The 20811-nt window shown below is 34.8% G+C and overlaps 2 protein-coding genes across 2 annotated transcripts; one reads left to right on the top strand and one right to left on the bottom strand.

The window, feature by feature from the left end:
- Positions 1 to 668: 668 nt before the first annotated feature.
- Positions 669 to 1705, bottom strand: LOC125206611 (F-box/FBD/LRR-repeat protein At4g26340-like). The gene is made up of 2 exons (XM_048105851.1): positions 1027 to 1705; positions 669 to 931 (listed from the first exon to the last, which is right to left on the bottom strand). The coding sequence occupies exons 1-2, from the start codon at positions 1703 to 1705 to the stop codon at positions 669 to 671; spliced, it is 942 nt and encodes a 313-aa protein (XP_047961808.1).
- A 3925-nt stretch (positions 1706 to 5630) lies between these two features.
- On the top strand, positions 5631 to 14306 carry LOC125206609 (putative F-box/LRR-repeat protein At3g18150). The gene is made up of 2 exons (XM_048105850.1): positions 5631 to 6305; positions 14058 to 14306. The coding sequence occupies exons 1-2, from the start codon at positions 5631 to 5633 to the stop codon at positions 14304 to 14306; spliced, it is 924 nt and encodes a 307-aa protein (XP_047961807.1).
- Positions 14307 to 20811: the final 6505 nt, after the last annotated feature.

Below are 20811 nucleotides of genomic sequence, written 5' to 3'. Positions count from 1 at the left end.
GGTTGTCCGGCGACTAGAGCTCGGCGGACAGGCGGGACTCGGCAACCAAATCTGGTGTTGTGCGCGGAACATCTTCCGTCGGGCAGCGGCGCAGCTTTGGTTCAAGATGGTGGGAAGGCTTAACTAGTTTTTGTGCGCGGGTGGATTCCCGTCGGGCAACGACGTAGCTATGGTTCGATCGTTGTGGCTAGTTGTTGTGTGTGGTGGATTCCTGTCGGGCAGCGACATAGCTGTGATTCGGTTGGTGTTTTGGAGGGTGAGCTCTCAATGAAAGTACCAGTTGTTAATGGCTCCCTCCTTTAACGAAGAACAACCGTCCGGTTAAGAGAGTAACGTGAGATAAATCCAGCGCCCGAAGATCGGGTCGAGCGCGGAGGAGATCTCCATGCGGTAGATTAGGGTTTGTAGTGTGTTACGCAAGATAATTGGGCAAATAATTCTTCATTAATTTAATACAGAATTAATGAGAAGCCCTATTTATATTATATAGGACCTAGGGTTGGTTCGACCTAATCCTATACATCGGGGAAGAACCAACAAAGAAAACTCGACGGTGTTTATAAACTGCTCGGCACAATAATCGTTCATAATAATACAAAATAAACCAAAAGAAATAAAACTAAAGAAAATATAGTCATTTAGACAATCTGTCGAATAGCTGGTGTCGGCTACTTGGCGATGAAGTCTTGGTAGCGATCAGGCTGCTTGAGCTGTTTCCTCGGCCTTAGCTTCCTCGTTGTGATCTTCTCTAAATCCTCCTTTGATCTTCCCATCTGATCGTTATCGCTCGGCGCCGACTCTTCCTCCGCTCCAGTCAATGCTGTCGGCGTCGGCGTTGGGGTTGCTCCTGCCGTCTCTCCACTCGTTGACTCCTCCACCGGTGAGTTTGTTGTAGTCTTTCCACTCATTGACTCCTCCACCGGTGAGTTTGCTGGGATCGTAACAGTGAAACAGTTGTATCATTTCCAAGTTGGTGAAGCAACCTTACATAGACTTTCTCCAACATTGGGACATTCATTCTAGAACATTCCCAAGGTAAATAGCCCTCGTATCGGAACGAGGTTAGCAAGGGAGCATAAATCTCTTGGATTTTATCAGATTCGAAGATTTCAAGAGCTCTAAGCTTGGGAGCCTTTAAAACAAGGCCATTCATCGGAAACCTGCGCAGAGAAAGCTTCTCGAGCTCCGTGAGGCCGGCAAACGGCTCCATCCTTTGATCATCATTGAAGAACAAATGTGTTCCGAGATAAAGGGTTTTGAAATTTGGTAAAGAGAATCGTTCAAGTAAGTCAAGAGTGGTGTGTTTCACCCTGATCTCGAGCTCCCGCACCGTGGTGGAGGTGAAAAGCGCGGCAGGAAGGGTCAGGATTAGGTCCATGGGGGCATGGAGGTGGAGGGATTGAACGCCGTGATTGATGGCGTAGAGCACGTATTCCTCCACAAGTGTGAGATTGAATTTGTCGTCGATTGAGAGGTGGAGGCTGTGGACGGGGGCTGTGGCATCGCGGTGGGAGAGGAAGTGGGAGACGAAGCAGTAGTAGGAGACGTAGCCGTGGAGGTGCAAGCGGATATTGAGGAGGGAACGCCAGAGGTCTTTCCATCTCTTGGATAGAATGGTTGTTTGAACGACTTCATAGATGTCGATAAAGGAGAGAATGTGTTGAAGAATTTCATCTGGGAGTTGGCTGATTATGTCTTTCTCCATTTTTACAAGACACAGAAATTACAAAAAATACTACTACTATATACTCCCTCCGTACCACTTAAAATGAAACATTTGGGCATCGACACGGGATTTTATATAGTATTGTTTTGTGATTGATGAGGAGAGAGTAAAGTAAGAGAGATGAAAAAGTAGAGATAGAGTTGTTTCTATTTTAGAAAATGTTTCATTTTTATTGGAACAAACAAAAAAGAAAAAAGTTTCATTTTTAATAGGACAAAGGAAGTATATTTTTAATTTATTGACTGTTAACCAAAATTCGTAACATAGTATTATGATATGTGGGAATACAATTATATAAATGAAATATAATTAATCCAATAAGATTATTATAATTTTTAATATTTTCTCCATCTCATTGAAGTGCCTTTATGTCTTTATTTCTACTTTATTCATTCAACGCAACATAATATAATTTCTATTTTGTTTCTACTTTTTTCTACTTAATGTCTTTATTTCTGCATCTCTTAGTTTATTCTATCCACTCAACTCATAAAATAAATTATATTTTTTTATCATGTATAGCCAAACAAAGGATGTATCGCCAAATGAAGGAGTCATCTCTCTTGGAACAAAAGGAGTAATAGTATGAAAAATAATTAATGGCAGATATGAAAGAATCCCAGAGATTATGAGGCCGATCAATAGTTCTAAACTACAAACTCAAATGAGAAAAGCGATCATATATTGCAAAAATATTCTTGCAGCATTCCAAAATTTTGCAATAGATCATGTTTGAGCAATAGCGGATCCAGAACATGAAATCCGTGGGGTCGAATATAATAAATAATAATACTCCCTCCGTCCCTTAAAATTTGACACCATTTGACCCGACACGGGTTTTAGAAAATGTAATAGAAAGTGAGTTGAAAAAGTTAGTAGCATGCGGATCCTACTTTTAAATATTAGTTTTAAAATAAAATGTGAGTAGAAATGAGTCAGTGGAATGTGGGTCTACTACCAAAAATGGTAAAAGTGAAAGGTGACAGTTTTAGGGACGGATGGAAAAGGAAATAAGTGACAAATTTTCATGGACGAAGGGAGTACTAAATATAATACTTTATAAATAATTATTTTAAATTAAATATCATTATTTTAAGTAGTCATTGAATATTTTTATATACAATAGCAATTCAAAATTCTTTTAAAACCAAATATTTAGTACGTAATAGTTTTAAAAAATGATTAAGTAAAAATGACTTGCAGTTGATGAAACGAAAATTATAAAAATAATTAGGCTTAGTTTATTCACAAAATGAGCCAACCTATTTAATTAATTGCTACTAACATTTTAGGTGGCCCAACAAATAAGAATAAAATTGGCCCAAAAAATCAATCATTTAACCTAACAAATATGGGAATTGGGAACCATCATCGTCTTTTCATCTGCCTACATCAGAATCCTCTATATCTCTGCAACCCCTCCTCTATATTTATCTAGTATTGTTCCTCGGCTTCTAGAGTTGAAGCTTCCGTGGGGTCGGAGGCGGAGCTGCACTATGTCAAAGCTCGAAGATGATGTTTCTCGGTAGCAGTCGGTGGACCGCCGCGTGGGATCGGCCGACCCCGCGCGACCCACCTGGAACCGCCGCTGATGTTGAGACAATCATATAATTTCATCTTCCATTCCAAACAGTAGTTCGAGTTGTTGTTCATCACTTTCGTCTTCAAACAAATCATCTGAATTCTTTTCAACCACAATCACATCTTGAGGTACCTCCACCGTCAACACAATATAAAATTTCAAGATTTTGATGTCAACGCAATGTCAACACGACGTCAACCATTGACATTGTGTTGATATTTTTTGATGATGTTATTTTGTTATCAGTTGACATTTTCTAATGGTTCATATCATAGTTTGGAGTTTGTACAATATATAGAGTTTACATTTGATTACATCCCATAATCATAATCATATTTAAAATTAACTATCTATTATAAGTAAGACAAAAAGTGTTCACACATTGACTAATGTCAAGAATGTATAATGTATTCATGGTTTCAAATCTTATTTTTATTTTTATGCAGATTATAAATGGGATGTAGGCCTATTTTTAATATATTAATTTTAATTCATAATAAAGTATAAGTGTAATGATTTAGTGAAGTGTGATGTACCCTTGTCTAAAATGGAAAAAATAAGACATTAAATTATAGAAATGGAATACTAAATCACAAAATTTCATTTTCTCTAAATTGTTTCATTCGTGTATAGAATGAAATCTTTGATGATTAGGAGTCCCAGTTTGCCATTCAATCTAACCACGATTATGAGTCACAGTTAATTTTTATTATAAATGGGAAATTGACCTACATTCAATTAATTTTTTTTCTACCATCTTTCTTAACAAAATCAAATAATTTTAAAACCTGCACTTGTAAAAATGGGACTACTAGAATCCTATTCTAGGATGAAGGGAATATGATTTCTGTGATTACAATAATAGCCATATCAAAATCTCTAATTATTTAGTACCCAAATTACAAGTATCATTACAATTATAATAATCTCATTAGATTTAATTTTAATATTATGTAGATATTTGTATTATTACACATTATAAATTATAAATCTATACGATAAATAAAAGGGGAGTTTTGAGGGTATTTAGAGAAATATCATTTTAAAATATATATTATTATTAAAATAAAATTGTTTTTTTTTTCACTAAATTTTATTGATACGTTACTTGTGGTTACTTGGTGGTTAAATTAGTGGATAATTATTTAAGGTTAGTGGGGAGTTATTTAAAGTTAATAGGGAGTTAAAGGGTGGTTATTATTCCTTTGACTGCTTTATCATGACTCAATGTAATACATTTTATTTCAATTATGTGCAATTACATTAATTTTAAGTATTCTCAATCATTTCCATTCAGGTGAATCTCCATCCTCCTCTGCCTGATGTCGACAACTTGAACCATCAGCTGTCGCAGCCAGAGTTGCAGGCTCTCCTCAAGTTTCTGGAAGCCATATCATTACTTCACGTAATCGTTGTGGTCTTCTGTGTGGTTTGAACTTTGTAAATACATGACTAGATACTCCACTTCTTGTAGCAAATAGATATTTCATGGGATCCAAATTCCAATCTTTAAATTTTTCATTCATCTATGTTCTGTAGTAGGCTGCCTAGAAATTCTGAGTGGTACAACAATAATCATTCTGTGCGGGTGTCTGATTTTTAAACTGTTGGTTTCATTAGGCACAGGATGTTACCTTTGCAATGGAATCATCAGGAAAATCAAGAATTGACTTTGCAGCTGCTTCGTCAGGACAATGTAAGAGTCATAATAAGGGCCATGTATAAATCTCAAGGAGCGGCCAATGGTGAAGGGATAATTTACCTGAGGATGCGATCCTGATTCCCAATCAGAATTTGCTGGATATGGGCAAACTCATCCGGGCCAATTTTGTTATTATGAAAAATGCATCGAGCTTGTATATGAAACACAGGGCCAGCACACTCAAGACGAGACAACACTCCAAAATGTGGGGCATGCATCAACACTCCAACACCTTAAAATGGTCCGATAGGTGTATCACATCTTATGCTTTGTTCTACGGATGACAATTTTAATACATATTGATTATTGATTTTGTTTCTTATTTTATTGTAGTTTTAGGTGTGATAGAATTTTATCTTCCTATTCCATGATTTTATGTTTCTACATATATTATTAATATATGTGATTTGTTTCAAATTTGTTATACTTCAATGTTGATTTTGTGTAGATTTTTGATTTTCTTATAACTAAAATTATTACTTATATTGTTCATTGTTAATATTAATTCTAATTTTATTTAATTAATTTAAAATTTATAAATTAATGTAGTAAAAATAAACTCCCTGTGCATAGGCGTGATACTAGTATGTATAATGGGAAACATAATAGGACATACCGAAATGGAGGAGGACAGACTCAGCCAATTTCCAGATAAAATTCTCCAACACATCATCTCCTATCTCGATTTCCATGAATGCCTTCAGACCACAATTCTCTCCAAGAGATGGAAACACCTCTGCCGTTCCCTCCCCGACCTCCGCTTCAACTTCACCTCCGCCGCCTTCTTCGACCCCTTCTTCTTCCCCTACCTCCTCCACCGCGACCACCGAGCCCCCGTCGCCAGCCTCCACCTCTCATTCGACGACAAATTCGATCTCAAAGCCATGAAGAATAGCATGATCTACGCCATCAATCACGGCGTTCAATCCCTCCGCCTCCACACGCCCCACCGCGGCCTAACTACTCTGAGGCTTCCCGTCAAGCTTTTAACTCCCCGACTCTGCGGGTTCCCGGTGAATAGACTTGTTTTAAAGGCTCCCAAGCTTAGAGTTCTTGAAATCTTTGATACTTGTTGTGTTATCCAAGAGATCTCTGCTCCGTTGCTTATCTCGTTTCAATATCGGGGTTCTTCACCTTTGGAATGTTCGAAGATTGATCTCCCAATGTTGGAGGAAGTCTGTTTAAACATTCATGGAATTATAAACAATCTTGAATGGTTGCATCTGAAATTTGTTAGATTGTTTAGCCAACATAGAAATGCTACCACTGTTACACTGACTTTGGACACTCTTAAGGTACATTTCTTTGTCCAAAATAATTTGTCACCATTTGATTTGTCACGTATTTTAAGAAATGTAATATAAAGTGAATTGAAAAAATTAGTGGAATGCGAGTCATACTTTTATATACTTCCTCCGTCCCATAAAAATATGAGCAATGGGTATGACACGAGAATTAAGACAAAATTTGTAAAGTAAGAGAGAGAGAGGAAAATGGTATGGTAAAGTAGTGTTAGTGGATACTGAGACCTATATTATAAAATTTATATAACTTTCCAATAATAAAATGCACATATTTTTGTGGGATGGACGAAAATGGAAAGTGCACATATTTTTATGGGACGGAGGGAGTATTAAGTTTTTTAAAATATGAGTGGGAATGAGTTAGTGGAACGCGAGGTCACTACCAAAAATAGTAAAAGTGAAAGGTGACATATTATTGGGGCCAACAAAAATGAAAATAAGTGACAAATTTTCAAAGGATGTACTTTTTACTACTCCCTCTGTCATGACCCACTTTTCTTTTTGGTTTGTTCCAACAAGATGACCTATTACTTAAAATGGAAACACATTTCTCTTTACTTTATTCATTCTCTCTTACTTTACTTTCTTTACTTCACACACAAAATAAAATTGCATAAATTCTCGTGCCGCCTTAGAAAGGTGTCATCTTCCTTGGGACAGTGGGAATATTGTTGTTCTATATTTATATGTACGTGGTAATGGTTTCTTATTTAAAATTGAAAGGTTCTTGAAAAGGATGGTGGTCCATAGCAAAGTCCTCCTCCATTTCCCAACCTCACATGTCTCAAAGTGGTGAAAGGATCTAATAAAATTAGCACAGTGATTGAGAGCGTAATGAACTATTTGACGAGAGGAAATTTATGTTTTGAGCCATTATGGATGATAGAGATGTCTCATGATGTGGTTGTGGTTCAACAGAATTTCAACGACCTAGCCAATGATGACTTATATTGTGAGGAAGATTGACCACAATCATCTCATATTTACAACTAAAAAATATTCGTGACACACTTTTCATGTTGTTGGCGTTTAGCTAGGTGTTTCTTTTAGTATCTCTTTCTTTAAATTCTAGTTGGCGTCCAGCACTTCTACACCTGTGTAGTTGTTTACGGTGGGTTGTCATTTCTCATCTGATCTTATCTCTAGTGTACTTCCTCCGTCCCTAAAAATTTGTCATCTATTTCCATTTCCGTTCACCCCTAAAATTTATCATCTTTCACTTTTACTATTTTTGATAGTGGACCTTATATTCCACTAACTCATTCACACTCACATTTTATTCTAAAACTAATATATAAAAGTAGGCCCCACATCCCACCACCTTTTTCAACCCACTTTCACCTCATTTACTTCCCAACTATTTGGAAAAGATCCTTCATTTCCCGCCGTTACTTTCTTCGTAAATCTCCCCTTTTAGAATAAACTAGTATTACACCCGTGCTATGCACAGACTAAAATAATTTTAAAATATTAATTTTAGAACGTAATTAATTAACTAAAATATTAATTTTAAAATATTAATTTTATAATGTAAATAATTTTAAAATTATTTGTTATAAATTAAATTAATAATAAATAAGTTACAAATTGTTTGACCTTTCACGTTATAATCTATTAGTAATAAAAAGAATTTGAATCAATTGATTTTGTATTGTTGCTGCCGGTTTGTGTACAATTGCACCATAATGATGGAAACTTATTTTTTCTAATGAATATGCAATCAATTGTAGTAAAAGAATTCTAAATGGATGTGTACATTTATTATTTCTTGTAAATTACATTTATAAATATATATGAAACTATCGTTGTTAAAAATTCAAATTCATTAATAAATCACAATTTTAATTATCACCAAGATGAATGCATAAAACACAAGCAAAACTAAGCAATTAATTAAGCATAGAGACAACACAAACAATAACCAATTTGAAACTGATACACAATAACGAATTTGAAACTAATACATTTAGTTATGTGAAACTATTAATTAATCGTTTTGCATTTAAAATGAAAAATGAATCATTTAAACTCTCTCTATATTACTCCATTTTTTTCTTCAGAAAAACGTTTGTTTTTAGTTTAAGTTTTAATATGGCCCGCTTAGTAAAAACAAACGAAGGAAGTTAGGATTCGGCTAAAATATAAATACGTGGAAAATAATACTGTACATTATTTTTATAAAATGGAAAAATGACTATGTCCGTGAGACTAAAAAATAAAGCAAATTTACATCACACAAAACAAAAAAACCTAAAGAATGTTTAATTACCACTTCTCCTAATGAGATTTAAGACTATAAATTAAGATTGCACTGGTGAGACCTAAATCCAAACCTTGAAACCTATACTATATAGTGACTCTATACTATAAAAACCCAAACCTTGAAACCTAAATCCTAAACCCTTAACTTTAAAATAAATATTAATGAAATTTAATATTAGTAAATAAAATAAGACTAATTCGTAAATTATGAAAAAAATTATTGTAAACAACCTCAAAAGTACAATAATAAGAATAGAAAAATAAAGAAATTAAAATAATACATAGTCAATTAACGTCTATATTATATTAAAAAATAAATTAGTTCAACTGTTATTGTAGAATTAATTTTCAAATCCTAACCGAATCCACTAATATAATTTTATAATATGTAATTAAACTTTAAACGAATAGAATTTTGTTTCAAAATTTAAAACCTAACACTAATTTAATTCTATAATTATAGGGATAGATAGATGCATAAGTATAGTGATAGATTGTAGTAACTAATTTAGATTTATAATACAGGTAAATATAATTCAAAATATAAAAGTAATATGATATATGGGGAGTGTTATATTGCTAACTCAATACCTAATTGCTAACTACAACTAAATAATAGCCATTAGATATTCAAATTAAGGGCCTAGATCATCAACCAAGAAATATCAATACGATCAACAAAAAACGTCAATAAAGTCATAGGATTAATTCCATAAAATATCAATAGGGGTATTAATGTAAATTAACTACATGTTTAGTTATAACTAACTTTTAAAAGAAATCTCAAAACTTTAAATTCATATAACATATATCAAATTAAAGATAATTTTACAAGGATTCCAACGATATCATATATGCATATGTTCCGACGTCAAAATTTGAAAAAGAATTCAAAAATTTTCAATTTTTTCGTAAAGCATAAATGTCAACATACTATATAAAATATGTCAATATAATACATGTAGAATGTCAATATAAGCAATGAGTTAACATTCTTAAAGCATCGTGTTGACAATCTCAAAGCATTGTGTTGATATTTCCGAAACACTATATTGATATTTTCATTTAAAACCCTAATTTGACGTTTTTTTTTATCTTTTTTAATTTTATTAATTGCTAACTCATCATTTAATTGCTAACTACAATTTGCCATGTGTAATTTTCGTTTTTATTAATAAAATAAAAAAAGATTAAAAAAAAATGCCAAATTAGGGTTTTAGATGAAAATGTCAATATAGTGTTTCGGAAATATCAACACAATGCTTTGAGAATGTCAACACGATGCTTTAAGAATGTTAACCCATTGCTTATATTGACATTCTACATGTATTATATTGACATATATTATATAGTATGTTGACATTTCTGCTTTACGAAAAAATTGAAAATTTTTTGAATTTATTTTCAAATTTTGTCGTCGGAACATATGCATATATGATATCGTTGGAATCCTTATAAAATTATCTTTAATTTGATATATGTTATATGAATTTAAAGTTTTGGAATTTCTTTTAAAAGTTATTTATAACTAAACATGTAGTTAATTGACATTAATACCCCTATTGATATTTTATGGAATTAATCATATGGCTTTATTGACGTATTTTGTTGATCGTATTGATATTTCTTGGTTGATGATCTAGGCCCTTAATTTGAATATCTAATGGCTATTATTTAATTGTAGTTAGCAATTAGGTATTGAGTTAGCAATATAACACTCCCTTGACTAATAGGTTAGACTTATTTGGGATCATTAACTTAATTTATTTAAACAAGCCCAAATTAAATTAGCATTCAACTTTAACTTACAATAAAATTTATAAATCCTCTCATTCCCTCAGCCTACCGCCACTTTCTGTGTGGTAGTCACTGCTGCATGAGACGGTCACGACACCGTCATCCTACCCAGTGCTCGACGTCGTCGTCGGCATCTCCGGCAAGGTAAGGTTTTCTCTTTGTATTCTCCTTTCTTTCCATTTTCGTTTTCTTCACACTCATTGATTAAAAACTTACGTAATAGACTTAACTACTTTTAGAGCACTCCCAATGGCACTCCCTTATTTCTCCCTTATTTCTCCCTAACTCCTGCCACATCAGCGCCACATCAGCATCACATTTTATCCCCAGTTTTTAGCCAACTGCTACATTGGTTTCTCCCTTATTTCTCCCTTATTTCTCCCTAACTCAACATTTCATTTTTACATCATTATTTTTTATATTATTTAATTTTCCCTACAAATGTATTTAATAAATAGACTAATAATGAACAATTCATCGTTGTATTAATCATTGGAAAATATAATACAACGAGAAAAAAAAAACTACAAATAAAAAACGCAAATAAACAAAGATTTTTAAAAAAAAAAAACTAAGACGGAGGGGCCGGAGGGGCGTCGGGATCGAGGCCCATCGTAATCTGCAGGCTTTGGATGCATTTCCAGAGGGCCGCCTTTTCTTCAGGGGTCCCGCCGCCGGTGAAGTACAACGTGTACATCTGCGTCAGATTGGCGACATTGCTCGAATAAGTGGCTTTTTCTAAGTCGATGTGGGGTTCCGACTCGACTTCCGACGTTGTGCCCTTCCCCTTCCGCCTCCCCTTCGCCTTCTTCGCTCCCGGGCGCTCGTGCGGACCATCCCCACTCAAGTCGATGTGGGTCGCGCTCCCCTCGCTCTCCGAAACGCTAAGTCGCGAGCGCACCGATTTCCCGTGCAGCGCGACGTGCATCCCCGTCCGGAATTTGGGGAGATCCTTCAGCTTATCGTAGATGTTCCAATACTTGAACCCCTTCGACAAGTACTGACCACAATACCTCTGCATGGCCTCATCTCGGACCATATGCTCGTTCTGGCCACTGGGCATGTTCGCCAACAAGTTAGAATAAATACCGTTGAAGTGGCCGCAGTCCCTCATGAGGCGCTCCCAATGCCGACGGATCGCTCGCTGCCATGGTCCTTCATCGAGGCAGCGTTGCTGGCTCCTGTACTTCGCGGCAACCCGCTCCCAGAATATGATCTCGGTCCCAGTAGTTGCTGCGCTCCGCGTTCTGCGTGACGTGTCCGCCCAGCAGGTGGCTATCGACTCTTGCAGAGTGAGTGTAAGTAGTCCTTACCCGCTTCGGCCTCTCATCGGAACCCGTATCGGTCGCGGCTCGACGACGCCGCGCCGCTTCCCCTCCCGGCTCCTAGAAGGCGGCTCGGTGGGCGTTTCTTCCACCTCGAAGTCCTCCGCGCTCAGTGTCGCGGCCTGAGATTCTTGGTCGCCTGGGGTTGATCCGGGGGTGTCGAACTGGGGCCGATACACATCGTCGGCCGGAGAGGGCATTCTGCCGGCAGAGTTGAAGTACGGAGAAAGTCTCCGCGCCGGAGGAGTCTGCAAAGGAGACGGACCCGCGTATGGAAGTTGGCCGGGAGGAGAACCCATCGCCAACAACGAGTGCATCCACTGCTCGTTTGCTTCATCCGTGTTGGGAATTTGTGAACTCGACTCTTTCCCCTTACCCTTACCCTTACCCGAGCGGGAATTTTTCTTCCAAAAGCTCATAATTTTTGGAAGATTGATGAAGATTGAAGATTGGGAGAAGAGATTGAAAATGGAGAGAATGAAGATTGTGGGTGATGAATGGAGGAAGTGGAGGAAATATTTATAGGGGTGGGATGTAAAAATAGCCGTTGGGCCGAAAAAAAAAAAAAAATTTAAATATCGCCGATTTATCGCCGAGCGTCGCCCACAGTGGCCGGCGATCGCTCGGCGATAATCCGGCGAAAAAACGCCGCTTGGCGAAATAACGGTAAGATTATCGCCGAATTATCGCCGATTTCACCACAACGGCCGGCGATAATCCGGCGATGTTCGGCGATTTTTCGCCGGATTTTCGCCACCCCCATTGGGAGTGCTCTTAGATTTAGGTCTCTTTGATTTTAAGTGTTTTTAAAACTGCCCTTACCATCGCCAGAAGTTCGCCGGAGAGGGGGCCAGAATACGGCAAAATGCTCCCCTCGAAAAGGATTCTAATTATGTGCTTAAATTTCATGAATATTGTTCCATATTGGAGAAAGCTATCAAAATTTCATTGATTTTAGTTCATTCTGGATTTGTTGATGCATATTCAAAGTGTCAAAAGAAAAGAAAGACTTTAGAGTTGACCTTCTTGGTGTTGCTTCTTGTTTCACTTGAAATCTCGGTATTGAGTTATATCTCCATGTTTTATTGTTTGGTGAAAGAGGTATAAATGGAGATGGAGGTTTCATATATACAAGTGTTCATGGATGAGTTACAACGTGTACTATTTTTACAATTTGACTAATCAATGCTACACTTAGCTTATGATTCATCAAAGTACTTAGTTTATTTATTTTTAGGCTGCATACATATTAAAGATGCATCGAGGTCTATCGGAGTCATGTGTGGTCGTCGAACAAGCTGCCTGAAAATTGCATGTCTCTTAACTTGTAATCTCGTAATAGATTAATATTTTTATAATGAAATATTCAACTTTCATTGGTTCAATTTATGTATTCGAACCTTTTAATTCCCAGTTTAGGATTTATGTTTTTGTCGTTTATTATTTTCCTCACGTCAAACTTCGTCACAACGCTTCTATTTCTATAAATCACACTAAAGGATTCCAAGAAAAACTCTTTATTTACAAATTTCGATTTTTCTAACAACTAATATACGAAATTTCTTTATGTCATTTTCCAAGTCATATAAATAATAATAAAGAAAAATTTGCAACTTAAGATTCATAGCTTAAAAGTAGTTCAAAAACTTGGGTTTTTACAGTTTTGAAAAGAAAAAGATATAAAATCAGACTCCTGATTAGACTCTAAAGGATACCATTCTCTTCATTTTTGAAAAAGGTTCATGTTGGTATCTTCCACGTCTTAATTTTATAGAGAATGTTATGCCCGGTTTTGCGAAGAATGCACGCTATTTGAAAAACCTACCCAGGTTAGGTGGCTCAAGCTAAAACCTACTCGGACCGGGTGAAAAATCTGTCCTCCTCCAGAACCACTACCCAGACCATATAAGGTCATCACAAAACCTACCCGGGCCGGGTCAAACTTGCAGAAAATTCAAAGTTTGCTATATTTTTGGGAATTTTAAATTCTATTCATACTTGGAGACCTAGGACACAGTATATATACATTATTGAAGCAGGATAATTTCATGTAGCTAATTTCAAGAAGGATAGAAAACACTCGATCTTTTGATAGTCTATGGTGGAAGTATGTTTCATGAAATCCTTATTATTAGCAAATATGATTGTCATATCAGGATCTCTAATTATTTGGTAACTAAATTAAAAACAATATTGCAATTATAATAATTATATTTTATTAATATTGGTTATTGTGTGTATATCTTTGTATTCTTCCGTATTAATAAATACGTCAAGATAATTGGTAAACAATCAGTAAACAAAAAATATAATCATCCTGTTTCGTAAATTCTCTTTGTCTCCTATGTTTTTCGCAAAGAGGAAGAAGGAAGATAGAATTAGCGAACAACCAGATGATATTCTTCTACACATCCTCTCCTTAATCGACACAGCTGAAGCCGTTCGAGCCTCCATTCTCTCCAAGAGATGGAAACACCTCCGGCCTTCCCTCCACAATATCCGGTTGAACCTTCACGGCGCTGTCTCCCGCCACCGCGTCCCTCGCTTCGTCTCCCAATTCCTCTCTCACCGCAACACTGCAGCCCCTCTTCACGACTTCCATCTCTAACTCGACACCGAGCGTTGGGTCTCTGAAGATTTATCACTCGTGGACAAATGCGTGCTCTATGCCATCAACCACTCACGGCGTTCAATCCCTCCGCCTCGCTGCGCCTCAGCTGCCTAAATCTGAGGCTTCCCGCCGCGCTTTCAACCTCCACAACGCTGCGGGAACTCGAGATCAAGCAGAGAAACACCTGGATTCATGTAAAACGGTTTTCTCTACCAAATTTGAAAACCCTTTACCTTGACGTCCATTTGCCCTTCGATTTTTCCGGCCTCCCGGAGCTCGAGAAGCTTTCTCTGGCCTTGTGGGATGGCCTTGTTTTAAGGGCTCCCAAGCTCAGATTTCTTGAAATCCTTGAATCCGATACTGTTTTCCCAATCAAAGAGATTTTTGCGCCATTGCTTACCTCAGTTTAGATACATGGGTTTTTTACCTTTACAATGTGGCAAGATAAATCTCCCAATGTTGGAGGAAGTCTATTTAGACATTCATGGAATTATGTTCAAAATATTTAAACGGTTTCATCTGAAGTGTGTTACGTTTCTTCACCAACTTGGAAATGCTTCCATTGTTTCACTCACTTTGAACACTCTCATGGTATCTTTTTATATGCACTACTAATTCTACTACTAGTGTTTCTCAAATTTTTGTATTCTAATTAATGGTTGTTTGAAATTCAAAGGTTCTTGAATTGGCTGGTGGTCCCATTGAACAAAGGCATCCTCCATTTCCCAACCTCAAATGTCTCAAGGTGATAAAAGGATCTAACGAAATTAGCACGGTGCTTGAAAGCGTAATGAACTATTTGACAATCGGAACTTTGTATTTTGAGTCATCATTGAAGGTAGAGATTCCTCGTGATGTGGCTGTAGTTCAAAAGCATCCCAAAGCCTATGACTTATATTTTTACGAAGATTATACACAATAATCTTAGATTCCCAACGAGAAAATTTTCCTGATCCATTTTCCTCTTGTTGGCATTAATGTGCTACTTCTGCACTCGTGTAGTTTTTTATGGTGTGTTATCATTTCTCATCTCTATCTCTTGTATTTTAGTTTATCTTGATGGATTATATTTTGTTAAGTATCTTTTGTGTCGTACATGTTTTTAATATCTATACTAGATCCAAATTAGAAAATGGAATGTGATACGAGTATATGGATATAATAATATGCTAACTAATTTTAAGTGCTAATGTACATCAAATCACGTGCTGTTACGTGGCACCAAAAAATGCAATATTATATACAGAAAAATGTATAAGCAATATACATTTGTAGAAGCTATAGATGAATTTTGGTAGATTGCATTTTAGCTATAGGCAGATTGCATTTTTTATTGTTGAGTTTTGCATTTTTAGATATTGACTATTTAATTTGCATTATATATAGGTTATTTTGCATTGTAGACAATTAATATTAAAATGCAAAACTTAACAATAAAAAATACAATTTGCCTATAGCTAAAATGCAATCTGCGGAAACGCATGTACAATTTCAGAAATGTAAATTGCACTTTTGTTTTATAATATTGATTTTTTCGTGACACGTGGCAGCACGTGATTAAATGTATCTTAGCACTCTAATTAAGGATGCACACTAGTGCTCCCCTACGAGCATATCTCAATATCTTCCATATCTTATTATTTTGTCTATTATTAATTTATCTTATATTTTCTATATATTTCTTTGAATAAAGGCCAAAACTGGTCATCATTTTGGTCCTACACTTTATCTTTTGAATTTTTACATCATGAACATTTCAACTCGAATCACAATTGGTCCTACACTAACAATTCTGTCAATTTTTAAACGGTTTTAACCCGATTTTGATAGTTTTAACAGTTCCATTCAGTTTAAAATCATTTTAAAATTGTCAAAATCGGGTTAAAACCGTTTAATAAAATGACGAAATTGTTAGTGTAGGACCAATTGTGATTCGAGTTAAAATGTCCAGGATGCAAAAATTCATAAGATAAAGTGTAGGACTAAAATCATAAAATGAGCATATGTTTAGGACCAATTTAAGCATTTACTCTTGCTTTCTTGTTCATAAGTTGGGCTAGTCTATTTTGGAGACATTGTATTGTTCTCAATCAATCCATAAATATAATTGAGTGAGGCTAAATGGCCACATTATGGCTGGCCATAATCAGATTTTACAATCAAATTTAATGCACTTAGAAAGTATCAAAATATCCATAACTATTTTACCCTTTGCATTAAATCATCCAGAAATATATGCTTAGCTCACTATAACAAATCAGTTATTTTCTATACACGCTTTATATTAATTATTCCTTGTATTATTTTCTCAGATTTTATTTCTTTTTAGTCATAGTATTTGTTCTTGAAGGTGACTTAATCTATATATTGCAGTGGAAACCGAATAATAAAATAGTAAGACATTTCCAATTAAAAGTAATATCACTAACATATTTAATTGAAAATGAACACTATTTTACTTTTTATTATTTTTTTAGTGTATTAGTATATTTTATTTTGATAGGATAGTTGATATTCCGCTTTAATCATATATAAGTTTGTAATTTAGTCTGTATTTTAGTTCGCACTAGTAAATTTCATTCAATTGTTATTCAATTTAATTAAATAACTGGAAGTTTCAGTTTATCTTAATTTTGACTGAATGACTGTAAATTTAAATTTAATTCAATTCAATTGTGTAATCTTATATTCAGTTTAATAATTGAAAATATAATTTGATTTTATATTTAATTGAGCAATTTGGTATTTCATTAGTCTTGTATTCATTGAGATGAGTGAGATATCCAATCTATCTCAAATTCGACTAATGGTTCTATTGATCTTAAATTTAATTGTGAATTTGGGATTTCTTTTAGCCTTAACATGCATTATTTTTAAATTTTATTAATTTGATTTTATATTTAATTGAGCAATTTGGTATTTCATTAGTCTTGTATTCATTGAGATGAGTGAGATATCCAATCTATCTCAAATTCGACTAATGGTTCTATTAATCTTAAATTTAATTGTGAATTTGGGATTTCTTTTAGCCTTAACATGCATTATTTTTAAATTTTATTAATAATTTACAATGACGCAGTACATTATAATATCATAATATAATAAATAAATATATAATACTAATATGGAGTACTATACATAATATCTTATGATATCAAACTGAACTATCATAATCCAAGTTCCTGTGTGATATTAATATTTACATTTTCTATGATCAAGTTAAACTCATTTAGTAATTGAATTACTTATTGTTATCATAAAATTGCACCGTTTTTATATTATTTATTGTTTAATTGTTTATTTAATTTTAATATTAATATTAAAATTTAATTTTTAAAACATATGTGTTTAATAATAATTATTTAAGTTAATTTTTTGGTGTATGCTGTAGATTTAAGTTATACCTCACGTTTAGAATCAATACAAAATATTAATCGATATCTCATATATGAATTGAAAAAAAATAAAATTCTATCGATTAATAACATTATAATATTCATAAAACAATTTAAACATGTTATACCCTTCTATCATAAATAATACTCAGTCCGTCCCTAAAAATTACTCCATCCGTCCCAAAATATGGTCATATGATATGACACGAGAATTAAGATAAAATTATAAAGTAAGAGAGAGGAGAATGACAGTTAAGTAGTATTAGTGGATAATGAGACCCCATTATTGTTAGTATTTTAATGGTGGTGATATAAGTTGTAAATAACTTAATGTATATGAATAATAAATAGAGATAACTTTCCATAAATGAAAATGTTCATATTTTTATAGGACGGATGAAAATAGAATTAGTCTATTTTTAAGGAACATCCCAAAATAGCAAATGTGATCTATTTATAATGAACCGAGGGATTAATTTGTAGGAGTACTGCATATCCTAATTTACAAAACTATATTCATATAACATACTTAAATATTCAAATATAAAATTATAATAATCCTATGATATTTTATAAATAAGATTTTGAAGGTGTGATATAATCTAATAATAATAGTAGTAGTAGTATTTAACGTGCTAATATCACTATTATTATTAACATTATTACTTTTATCATTCTTTTATACTCTGATCATTTGATTTATAAATCATCATTAAATCAAACTATATAAATTATCGTCCTTACTCCTTAGTCATATTAATCTCCTTTATTTATAAAATATGATCCGAATATTAATTTTGTACTACTATTTGAAGAAAAGCTGAAAGAATAAAGAGTCCTACATTAATGCAAAATATAGAGTTTTAAAAGGAAAGGGCTATCCTGGAAAATACTTATGCACTAACAACTAGGTTTAGCTTTTTTTAATATTTTAGTAGTGTTTAAATACTATTACACCCTTGTGTGGGTGCCATAATGTGGCTACATAGCATTATTGAATATAATTACCCTTTATTTTATTTTCATGCTTTTGTTTCAATTCTGTACTGTATGGTTTGATCGACGGGCAAACTCCCGCGACTGCATTTTATCTCTCCGCCGTTCATAATCGCGACGCCAAAATCTTGTTAAGGGAAACGATTAACTATCCCTTAACATTTATTGCTTTCATCATGATCTCATCATCCATCCCTGAATTCCTACGAGGAAATAATTTCGTCTTATTTATTATATCGGATAATAGTTATCATAAACAAGAAGTTGGACAAGTTTGACAAGAGGTTGGATAAGCTTGACAAACAGCAGCACGCCCATCGTCAATACGTCCTCACTCCACCTGTAACAGCCCGCCTTCCAAGGGTACAATAAATGCGGCGACTGCTACCAACACGGACTTAAAGAATTCAACATTGGCTAGGGTTCTCATTTAAAGAGTTTAAACAAAATATTTAAAGGAACTATCAGAGCATTAAAACAACAACTTAACCTAGAAGCTTAAATAAGAAAAAGGAAGGTATCATAAATTACGATAAAAAATCTCAGGAGTATGACATAGTTTCCAAGATAAAAACCACAAGAAGGTCTAAGGCCTCTAAACCGAAAGGAAAGTGCAAAATATCCAAAATAATCATAAGTGTTTCAAAGTAATTTCAGCGGAAAACGACCAAGAGAAAAGGGCAGCTATGTATGAAGACACAACTACACTTGAAGTTCAAAACATCCATCTTAATTAGTTATCATGCTCAACACCCGCCACCGCTTGTCATCGTTCAACCTGCACATAAGGAAAACACATGCAGGGCTGAGTATTTTGAAATACTCAGTGAACTCGTTGCCAAAACATTTTATAAGTTATGCCACCCTTACCAATGAACTCGAGTTTTAAGCAGTTATAAGAGAATATCACGAATCACAATCTTTCCATGGTGCGACGAAAGTGTGGCCACACTTTTCGCCCACGAGACCGGCCGACTAGCAAGGACGGCTCCCGATCCCCTCGTGTACACAGCCTGGTAGGGTTTGCGGCCCGTACTCAGACCCGAATTCGTTTAACATATCCATAGCCCTATAGCCCAATGGAGCGAACTCTCACACTGGGCATCAGGCGCACAATATCACAACAAAACAGACATAGGCATGGCATAACAGTTAAACCACCCTTATTTCTCCACATTCATAAATTTGCACATAAAAGAGTTTAAGAGTAAAGCCCACCTCGACTGCTTAGGTTTCAAGTATGTTCTTTCCTTTGTTATCCGGCTTCGCAACTGAGGTTTCACCTTTTTAATCACATAGGCACATATCACAAATCAGATTCAATACAAACTCCTAACTCATGCATGTCTCAACGCTTTTCCCTTTTCCCACCGATCTATTTTAGCATCATTAATCAATCAAGCACACAAGGGTATTTAGCCATCAAGCACACACCACACAAACACAACACACACACACGACACGCGCACACACACGCCACACATATGTATACATATTTCCATATCCCCTTTATCCCACTTTCACTCAAACAAGATGCATGAGGGTTCAAGAATACCGATTAATCGGTTAGAAAGAAGAGGAATCGAGTAGAAACGAAGAAGATGAATATAAAAATACCTTATGAGAAAAACGAACGGTAGAAATTAAGCATTAGACTTGGTTCTTCAAAATTCTTGGATCAAACTTCAATTCTTCTTCAAAAGATGACAAAATATTGGAGAATAGAAGAAGAAAATTTGGAGAGAGTGGAGAAGGGAGGGGGGCGAAAATTATGGGTAGGGGGCGAAAATTTGTGATGGCTAGGGTTAGGTTTTTGGCTTCTTATTTATAGAGTTCAATAAGATATTTAGGTAAATAAATAGAACATTTGGTAAGATCTTATTCTCCACAATTAAATAAATAAATATTGTGAAGTAGGGAAGAAGAATTAACAAAAATAGACTAGGGTATCAAGGCATGAAATTTTCGAATTATGTGGCTCCCAATTAGCCAAGATTTTGCTTTGGTATATTTTTCGGAGTAGAATAAAATATCACAGAGCAAAAATAGAATAAAAATTCTCCCATTGGAGGAAGGGAAATAGGCGTGTAGTAGCCTTTTAAATAAGGCAT

This window comes from Salvia hispanica, chromosome 2 (assembly GCF_023119035.1).
Source record: "Salvia hispanica cultivar TCC Black 2014 chromosome 2, UniMelb_Shisp_WGS_1.0, whole genome shotgun sequence".
NCBI classification, from domain to species: Eukaryota; Viridiplantae; Streptophyta; class Magnoliopsida; order Lamiales; family Lamiaceae; genus Salvia; species Salvia hispanica.
Note: the sequence above shows the minus strand (reverse complement) of the source record. Positions and strands in the feature narration are given on the sequence as shown.